Raw genomic sequence first — 10,907 nt, 5'->3', positions numbered from 1 at the left:
TATATATGGCAAATTCGATTTTAAGATGAGTTTTATAGTTAGACAGTAAGTGAGTGGCAACAAGGAAAAGGGGAGGCTCATTTGACATTTTTGGAGCTGCAACTGCAAACACTCAGCCCCTCAGCTTCCGTTTGAACCTTGGTACCTGCAGGAGAAGAAGGTCAGCCGACCTGAGGCACTGAGTGGGAGCATAGGGGTGCAGAAGCCCAGAGAGCGCTGGAATCATTTTAAAAAGTTGCACTATTAAAGCCACAACATGTTAAGTAATGCAATTCATATTTTCCAAAGTTGCTTGAATGAAATGCTTAATTAAAGGTCTAGCATGAGTGAGTTTTTATCGACTGAAAGGATCACCCTCTTCTTTAATGTTTTCCATGGATTTACAGTCTTTTACTTTCTTCTTTCCAGTATAAAACAGAAATGTGTTTGGAAAGTCATGACATTGAACTTCAGGCAAAACCTGATTACTGAGGTAATTCATTTCACAAAACAAAAAATCCCATGATTAAGGATTTGGTTAGTGGATATGTAAAATAGCTGCTTTGGTGAAAGCAGCAGTCAACACTGCTGTGGTCGAACTCCTTTTTGCAACGTTTACAATATTTGTAACTTTGAAGTAAATGTGCACAGACAGGAAGGATATTAGCTAACTGATATTACATATGTCTGAGTAAAATTTGAATACATACCTTCACCACATCCACATCTGTTGAGCTGCAGGTGACAGAGTCGTCTACTTCCCTCACCTGTCCATCTGTTTCCACTGTAACCAATTTAATGGGCATTGCTACCCGTCTACCTGTAAGAATGGCCGTATTCAACACCTCTGTGTCCTACAGATGGAGAGAAGAGGAAAAAAAAAAACATTTAGTTCACTATTTAGTCATTGAGTTGTTTCTGCATCGTCTTATATTATACTGTACATGTACAGTAGTTATAATAATGATCAATCACTAAAATCAGTTAATATAAAAGATATCTAAAACAGCATATCCTTAAACTGTTTTAAAAAATTGTAATCTAATTCCAGTTGAAACAGAGCATCAAGTAGGTGGGCAGGAAGACATGACTGTGAATGACAACTCAGATGAGCACACATGAAGGAACAAGTGAGAGGGAAAAGGAGAGTTTTAAAGAAAGAATCTGAAGGCGGGGGGGAGTTATTATAAACCTCACAATTATTGTAATCAGCATGATTACATTTGATTAGATCCTTCCAACAAAAATAGCACAAACAAACTGCCACATACATGGAACTCAGAACACTGTGTGCCAATGTCAACCCTGTTTATTTGGCATTTCATTTTCAAAGGGGGCATTCATCACTGCCAACATTTCAAGCCTGTAATCAGGCTTCCAATTTATATATATATATATATATATATATATATATATATATATATATATATATATATATATATGCGTATGTGTGTGTATTAAGTCTGTCCGTCCATCCTAACCATATCTGACCAGATCAAGAAAAAGAAGAGACTTTTATGTCATGATTGGTTCTTTGTTAATACTTAGAACAGGCGGACAAGCTGACTTATTAAAATCAATACTACATGTCATCGTTATTGATAGCTCCAGTATAATAGATAATACATTTCAGAGCCTCATGATGTTGTCTATCTCTACAGTATGTGTGCCATGTCAACTGGGGGGGGGGTTACAGCACAATGAACTCAGCATGATACTGTCACTTTAATGTGGAGCTTTGCACATGCCTTCAGATATGAGACCTATTTGTGTGCCTTAGCTGAATTGGACGTAATTACTTTGAAATGTCATTTAGTCTTCATTAAGTAGTATGGCATCTATACAGTTGAGAAGGTTCTGTTGAATTTGATGTCAACAGGTTCAGTTCTTTTAGATAAAAAAACAAAAACAAAACACTACCATGACAGTTACACTGATGCACACAGATTTATAGTCTGTAACTTTTGGTCAAATGCATTGCTGAGGGATATATATATTTTTATTTTATATTTTTTCCTCAGTTTTTATTGTCAGTACATTTTCACAAGTACATGGCAATGAAATAAACTCTCTGCATTTAACCCATCCCCTTAGGGACCAGTGGGCATTGTGCTTGAACTCAGAACTTCAAGATTCCAAAAAAGCCGGCACTCCTCATAGGCAGCTGAAACTGATCCATACCTTTTCGAATGTCAATTACTACTCTATCCATAAAGCCACAGTTGTGTCATGAACTGTAGTCAACATTTTGTAGCCTGCAGAAGCCCTGTATCTCACATTCTGCAAATAGCATAATTATAAGAGCAGAACCAGGAATGACATTTCAGGGCACAGGAAAAAAATTAAAGGATGCTAACATGACAAAGTCAGTTTCACATGCACATGTTTCTATCTCACAGATCCTCAAAGTTTCAGCACAAGTGACCAGTGACAACCTGCCTAATGTCCAATCCCTCTCTGCCACACGCAGCTCTGTGACCTTTTCGTAATGAGATCTCACGCTTGTTCTTTCTCAAACAGACATGCACACACACTTTCTTAATCAGTAATTCCTAGTTTCCTCTCCGCTTCATACACTTTGCTCAGTCTTGCTTGAAATCAAAATTAAAGTGCTGTCCAAACATAGATACAGTTATATAGGTTGCCATTGATAAAGAGGTGAAAAAGAGGTGGAGTGGAAGGGAGGACAGAGGGGGTTTAATAGGTGTATAAGGTTTAAAGATAGAGCAGAGAAACAAAGACTCAGCAAATCTAGATACAGAGAGGAAATCATTCATTTATTGTCAAGATTTTCTTATAGTTCAAGTTGATGAAAGCGGGGGGTAAATATTTGAAAAGACAACCACAACAGAGTCTGCTATGCATTGTGTGCTTGTAAAAACAAGATCATTTAAGTCAGAGCACAAAAACATGAGACACAGGTTAAAACACGAGAATACTAATATCTAAAGTTTTATTGCATGAATAGGAAATTTATTTTTAATTTTACTTTTATCTTAACCAATGCTATGTAAAAAATTTTAGGGCTCTGTAGGGTTCAGGAGATGAACAACATTAGAAGAAAAAAAAATGCTTAAAAAGTAATTTTAATATTTTCTTATGGCACATATACCTTAATGTGAAGCCTGGATAAAAAATAAAAAAAAAACTTTTTCCTCAAGGTTCAAGCAAAGGATATATATAATATATAATATAATACATTAAAAAAACTAAAACAAAAATGCTAAGTATAACCAATACTAAGTAAATATCAATATCCTTATTTAAAAAAGGATATTTTGTGAAGAAGTGAAAAATTGTTAAATTATTAAAAAAACAATAAATATAATAAAATAATATATAGAATATTAAAAAATAATGACTATTTTCCTTTGCAATGAAACAGGTAACCCATGTTTTTAAGCTCTAAGGTGTATAACAAAAAGACACAGTTTTTGTCCACCTGTAAATAGCAGACAGAACTCACATTAACATTTGACTTTAGTTGGTAATTATGAAAATTACAGCATGTAGGTTTGCTGTTCAAACAATCTCTGTGGCTAATTGTGACACCCTGACATTAACCTATGACAGCTGCCTCATTCAAACCTCTTTGAACATGGGGTTGAAAAAAAACCTACATTATAAGCTTTTCGAAGAGCCTTATTGACCCTCAGTCAAAGAGCGATCTCATAGTATGAAGTGTGAAAGTGATGGAACAAAATTAAAAAGAGGAAAAAATATAAACTAAAACCAAGAAAACCAGACAGGAAATTGGATGAGGAAAAAATGTCATGTCTTTCGATGCATTTTGATTAAGTATCTACTCAATGACTAGGTCTGTTCTTCTTTTGATAACCACAAAACACTTAAAGAAGAGCCGCTAAAAAATATACCTAAGTTGAGTAATGTAATAATATTCTTTGTTTGAGTTTATTCTTTATCGCTAAGGGAAACACGTGTGCCTATATATGTGTGTTCTTTTCATCAGCAATGCACGGACACAGATGTGCGTAATACAGGAGAAGCCTGAATAACATAGTCTCAACTCTGTAAAGTTTACTGATGCATCTTTCTTATTTGTTAGGTGTGTGTAACATGAAGTGAAGCAACAATGGCAAGACCACCCGTGTATCTTTAACTGTGACTATGCCCACCCCCACACAAAAAAAATGTTGACACAGTAGGGGAATGGGGTCTTACTGTATGCTTTTCTTCACAAATTAGATATAGGAGAATGTAAGCAATTTTCTCTTCATTTTTCCATCAGCTATCAGCAGATTTCTCTCTTGTTTCGGTCTTCCAAACACTCGTCTGCACACACCTGCATTGCACGATTTGCCAGTCAAAATGAAGGCAGTGACATCACTTCAGTGATTTTGTTTCTTGTAAAGGCACAAAGACATTAAGACATTCTTTTTTTTTCTCGCTTGCTCTCTCTGTGTCTTCTTTTCTTTTCCCTTTTCTCTTTTACACACACTTGGATGCGTATCTGCTTTATCTACTTTCCTTTTCATTCCTTAAACTGTCAGGTTTCTCATTTGGGGGAAATTGCTTGGAACATATACAACTCAGAAGCTTCCTTTGTTCACAGTGTGACCTTTTCACCAATGTCTAATAAGGCAAACAGTGGGACACTGGACACAAAAAGTCTACTGCTCCCTCTGCTGCTGCACAGTGTAAATGAAAATGAAGTAATTCAAAAACAGAAAAAAAAAACAAGAACACATTTTTTATTCCTACAGATTATTTGTTTTTTGTTTGTCAGAAAATTAGCAAATACCCTTGATTTCCGTTTTCTTCTAGTAGAGAATAGGGCAGCTGTAGTACGATAGCGTTTTCCATTAGGATATAGCCTACATTTTGCATAAGTATTCATACTGTTTTGAAATTTTACCAGATTATAAATATATTAAATAATTAGAACTGGAAGTTATAGCTAACTATTAGGTCATTCAAATCATGGGTAAACCAATTAATGATTATTAGTTTGATGATTATAACAGAAACTGACTTATTCACCAGGGTTCTTAATCTTTTACATTCAGGTTGGATTAATGGCTTGACTGTTAAAATCCACTTGCCTTCACCGATTTAGTAATTTAGTCTATGGCAATCAGCAGAGTTATTCATCACCAACCAAAGAAATTTGTCTGTGTTCATTCAGATGTTACTCAAAACGAGGATGTACTGTATCTGACCTGAGTGATACATCACACTGCATAGAATAACCCCAATGCTTAATGCATAAAAAAGTGTCCTTTAAGATAGTAGCTGATGATTGTGAAAATCCCTGATGCAGAGTTATTAGACTTAGACAAACTTTATTGTCATTTTGTATGCACAGTATATACAGATCAAATTTCCGTTGCATACGGCTTACAACAGGAATTAAATTGTAGAGGAAATAAACAACATTAGAATATAAAGTGCAGTAGTGTTAAGATGAATAAGTGCAAGGAGAAATATATATATTTTTTTAAACAAAAATGTGTGGAACAATGAATGTTGGTAGTGCAAAAAAAATTATGGTGCAAAAAAAGTGGCCATAAAGTTCAGTTCTGTGCATGCGTGTTGCAAGGTCCAGTTTAGAGTTTAACCTGTTCAACAATGCAGTCAAAACAGTGAAATTTCACCTGATTTACAGTGAAAATTAACAATAACACAGCTCAGGAATGCAATGAGATAATGACACTGGAAATTAGACTTTAGTTCAGCTGCACAGGACATCCAGGGTGGCAAGCTAGAACAGAGGGATTAGAGTCATAAAAAATGACTGCGACGTAGGGCCAGCAATAAGGTAAGTTGGATCTAATGATCCTAGCCATTCCAATCATATTAGCCTAACCTTTAAAGCAAATAGAAAAGAGAAGTTAGGCAGACAGGAACACACAGCTTGGATCTTTCAGTCAGATGCACTGAGCGTTAGCATTTAGTTCAGAACTCTTAAAACCATCAGTAGTTGAATCAGAAAGCTTCGTTCAGATCAAACACAAACAAAACATGTAAATTATCAATCAATCTATTGAACATCAGATAACAGAGGGGAAATGATGTTTCCCTGTTGCCTCAGTGGAATGGAGTGGATGGGGGTTGGTTCCATTCTGAACTCTGGAACCACAGTCTGCTCATCTAAAAGATACTGTAGCTCTCGAAGAGATTTGAGTTATTTTAATGCGAACAACAGAATTAAACTTTCCGAAGCTTAATTTTGTCACTCAAGAGCCTTAGAAGGGGGGGTCCCCTTAGGTCAGTGGATTGCTTTGAAGCTGCAGCTCAGGCAGCGGCAGAACAGCTCCAAACAGTAGTCGAACCAATGGGTCACAGTCCGGTGGTTTCACAGTTCTTCAGCAGCGGTAGAACCAGTGTGGCATGGCTTCTAGCGGCTCCTTGGAAGTGGGCCCTGCTGTTGTGTTGGTCAGCCAGACGAACTGGTCGGTGTCTCATCTGCTTCAGCAGGCCGGTTCACCTTAAACATAACTTTTTGTAAATGTCGCTATAAATGATCACAATGATATCCTGGTTATTTTTAACCAGTATATAAATACCAGGTGTATAAACTCTAATATAAATCTTAGCATCACACTGGTGCAGAAGGTCAAAGATGAGGCTCTCATTCTGAGTTTGGCATGTATTCCTTGTATCTTATTGGAAACTGATATTTCATCAAAAAGTTGTCATAGATAATTATATTGCCATGATTTTCTATTAATTTAGAGATGGTTGTGATACATTGATTTATCCATGCTGGCTCATAAATTTACTTTTTACATTTTTTTATATATTTCTTGTTTAATATTATGCATGTGTTTGGTGGAAAGTTATGAGTATGGCAGAGTTTTCATGCAGAAGGTGACTCAGGTTGTGTTTACACATGACATAAGTGAACACATCACTGAAGAGTACAGGCTATTTATTACCACCATCTCCTGGGCTGGGATGCAATTTTACAGCAAGTGGTGCCCCATTTCTTAGGGAGAAAATCTTCCCTTCTCTCATTGAGTGTACTTCACTGATGAGGGAACTCACTGGAGTGTTCTCAGAACCAAGCCAAAAAAATGGGACTGCGCCTACGTATTTGTCATGCACTTCAAAAACTGCCATCAATGGTAGAATGAGTTTTAAAAGGCACTGCTCAAATAAATGAAGTCCTGTTTGTGCATTGCCACAAAGGGAACTCTCTCAAAAGGGAAACTGTATATATTTAGATGTTGTTCTGGTCAGATGAAACCAAAATGTTTCCGTTTAGGTTATATGTGCGACGTTATAGTTGGACAGAACAAACAAAAAAATAAAAAAAACACTTTTTATCAGCGGGACGCAACATCCCAATAATCATTATGTGGTCAGTATGCCTTTCTTCAACAGTCTGGACAGAATTGGAAATAGCTTAAGGTCCTGCATTTGACATAATATAAAGCACTAAATGCAGTAACATACTATTACATAGGATATAGATGTGTTTTCCCTCTGTAATAGGACACTATTTCGGATTAATAAGCATTAGCTTTTTATCCACATTGTAATTTGTACTGTAGACCTGAGAGAACTGAGATAATGCTTAGACACATAATACAGGTGCTATATAAACCTTGAGAAAACTTAACCACAAAGGTCAAAAATGCATTAAAGCTGCTACATCTATTGACAGAACTAACAATAATCTAATTAGGCAAAGTGATAATGGAGGAATTGACTCTTTAACCACTTTTTACAGGAAATTAGCAATTACCCTGCAGGAAGAGACAAATGATCTGATCCAGACACAACCTTTGATTCATTATGTAATAATTGTTGGCATTCCTCCTGTGTCTATGTTTGCCTTAATGAATAGCAGAAACCAGATAAACATTTATAAATGCTAAATTCACTTTCATTTATTTTTGTATGTAGAAATAATATATTTTATAAGGTTACAGAGTTTTATAGATGTCTTTCAGCACATTCGTTTGAAAACAAATGTAGCCTATCAGATGTAATAACATCCTTCTTTTCCTGGCCTTCATAGATTAAACTCCCAAAAGCATAGATAAAAAAGCAATAAAGAGACACTTGTATGTTTAGTTTGTGAAGAAATTGTTTTTGTAGCTCCATTGGCCATTAATTAAGGAAATATGTTATGCCATGACAACTATTTTTTTGTTTATTTTTTCTTATAATTTCATTCAAAACTTGCTGGTATGTTTGTGTTTCTCAAGAATGAAACAAGAAGAAATACATTAGATTTTAAAGACTATCAAAAACATCTTCTTTTCTGCCTTTCTGCTTAACGCAGAAAGGCAGAAAACATAATTACTTTCAAAATATTAAAATTAGACATTTTTGATGAAAGCAAAGATAAACTGCAGTGAATGATTTTACCAAAGAAAACAACTGTGTGGTTAGTGTATCTCTTTTATTTTGTGCCATTCAGATATATTTTGTTGGACCTAGTTTTAATTTTCATGGTAGAGAATATTACATTGCATAAATTCGACAATGCTAGGATAAATGTCAGATATCTAGCATTTTGCTTACTGCCAAAAATCTGATACAGTAATACTGGTAAATGTAAATACATGAAATACAATTTTTATTGCATATCAAAATATGAGATTGATATACTATATATAGATGAGAGGACATTAGGATTGAATTTTTTAGGAAAGACATAAAAACATGACCCTTACGGCATATTTTGAGGAATTAAAGCATTGATGCTTATATTCCAGCAGTTTCAGTGAGAAGTCAAAGAAACTGTTGAGCTTTCAATAAGGTCCAGTTGAAGTCAATGAGCTGTGACTCTAGCTGATATTGTAATTTACTGGAGTGACAGGCCAGTGAAACAAAAGTCAATAACTCTTACTAAAATAAGCTGTGACTGACTTTCTAGGGTTAAGACTTCTGTCATCAATAGCCGTTTAATTCCCCATATCCGTTATTTTAAATAAAGTCAATGGAAGTAGTTTTATTGCAAGAGGCTGGTTTAAATGACTTAACTGGAAAAAGTAAAAAATGTTTATGCAGTGTGTTTACTTCAAGGAAGAACAGGAGCAGGATTTCACAATAGCTTGATAGAAAAACTTAATTTTGTGGTTTCTTGAAAAAAATACATTTAGATATTCATCTTATTTATCAAACAGCAAAATCAAAAATCTTCCTCTTTCAAGTCCTTTTACTTCTTTCTTCAAAAGACAAACTACCTATTTTATAGAATGGCTATTTTATCCTATAAACCATGATGCATGATAATGTATATCTGTTGTAGTTCAAACCAACTAAGCAAAACTAAGCTTATTTCAGCCCCTATTGTTTACTTTTCCCTGCCAACACTGCTTACCTATTCAACTATTAGATCCCTTTGCTTGTGGATTACCTACTGCAGACGTTCAGATTCTTTTATGCATTTCTCTTATTTAAATTCACCTGTACTTGAGGCAACCTGTATAATTTGAAGTCTACAGTATCTGCGCTCCAGGGTTCTCCTATTTCACCTCAGACGAAGGCTGCTGAATTTGCATTTATTGTGTTTGTGTTACCAACACCTAAGGGCGATCAGCAGCACCAAACCATAAAAGGGATCATAAAATGAGACAGATTGCAGCAATGTGTACAAAGTGAAAGAAAGATGTAAACAAGAAGTATAATAGGTTTTGGATATTGAAGAAGAAGCTATAGCTGATCGGATAGGTAAAGAGAAAGGTAAACAAAAGAGCCAAGTACAAATATTTAAGATTGGAATGAAGAAGGTTAAATGAGAGAAACAGAGGAAGTGAAAACAGAAGAAAAGGTTAGGAAGTGACAGAAACAAATGACGCTGCTGACACTTGGGCGAGCTGCCTAGACTAGAAAGAAGTTGTGCACGTGGGCTGGTGTGTCCGTGTGTGTGTGATTTGTCTGGGATAAATGGTCATTATCACTATGACAATGTTAATTACAGCCAGACTATTAGGCTCTAGGAGTGCCGCCTCATTTATTTGGTTGTAGTGCAGATGTGTGGATTTCTGAGTTTATTTCTATGCCAATCCTCATTTGTTAAGTATCCATGTGAAATGGAGCGTGTGTGTGTGTGTGATAAAAAATATCTAATCTATGTTAGACAGAGTAATTACTCTAGGTAAAGTGGTGGTGAAATATTCCTTGTGATTTATATGACTTCCAACTGTGCAGGAAATATTTGAGCTCTGCAACTTAGAAGGAGGGATTTTATAAACCATGCTTTCAAAGTCAGGGATTTTTACTAGACGGAAATGTTTTCCCATCCTTAAAGGTATAGAGGCATATATATTTTTATTTCCAGGGGGATCATCAAATACAGTAAGTGGTCCTCCTAATTGTCAATCATTCATCACAAAGGGCTCTCCTCACAAAGCATTATGGGATTTGCTGTCACAGCGGCCCGCTGTTGCCATAGGCTGTTGCTGTTGGACTAATAACAAAGATGGCTTAGGCAACACACAGTGGAGGAGGAGTTACGTGACCAACGGTGAGCAAAAAGCAGTTATCATCTGTTCAAAAGGTAAGTTATCTGAGTTCAGTATAAAGTCTAGAATATAGTCCCCTCTCTATATAGTGATTGAGGAATTTAAGGGTTTAGGGACATTTGAGCACAGTAAGCTTGTATGAGCAATGAGAACAGCAAATTTATAGCAGAGCTTGCACGAGGAGAAATGGGCTCGTGCAAGCTCTCACACGCGTTTGATAGGCGTTCCCTCTAGGGAGCGGGTACAGGGTTGTGCTTGTGCATTTTTTTTAAGTGGAGAGAGCGGGTCTTTTAAAAAATTCGAGAAATCCTCCACAATACCTTTAAATCAAGAGACAATACAAAATTCAAGTTGGCTTACATGTTTGGCACAAAGGGAAAAAGATTTGTTTGTATAATTTCCATCCATCCATCCATCCATCCATCCATCCATCCATCCATCCATCCATCCATCCATCCATCCATCCATCCATCCATCCATCCATCC

General features: G+C 35.9%; 1 protein-coding gene across 2 annotated transcripts in view; it reads right to left on the bottom strand.

Annotated features, from left to right (window-relative positions):
- LOC107085319 (transmembrane protein 132B-like) overlaps nucleotides 1–10,907 on the bottom strand; it is a 333,447-nt gene that overhangs the window by 32,470 nt on the left and 290,070 nt on the right. For both annotated transcript variants that reach the window (XM_015375581.1, XM_015375583.1), the window contains exon 6: nucleotides 690–833. In XM_015375581.1, the coding sequence (XP_015231067.1) occupies nucleotides 690–833 (144 nt within the window). The remainder of the gene's footprint in view (nucleotides 1–689; nucleotides 834–10,907) is intronic.

Source organism: Cyprinodon variegatus, unplaced genomic scaffold (genome assembly GCF_000732505.1).
Source record: "Cyprinodon variegatus isolate N-32 unplaced genomic scaffold, C_variegatus-1.0 Scaffold121, whole genome shotgun sequence".
Classification (NCBI taxonomy): domain Eukaryota; kingdom Metazoa; phylum Chordata; class Actinopteri; order Cyprinodontiformes; family Cyprinodontidae; genus Cyprinodon; species Cyprinodon variegatus.
Note: the sequence above shows the minus strand (reverse complement) of the source record. Positions and strands in the feature narration are given on the sequence as shown.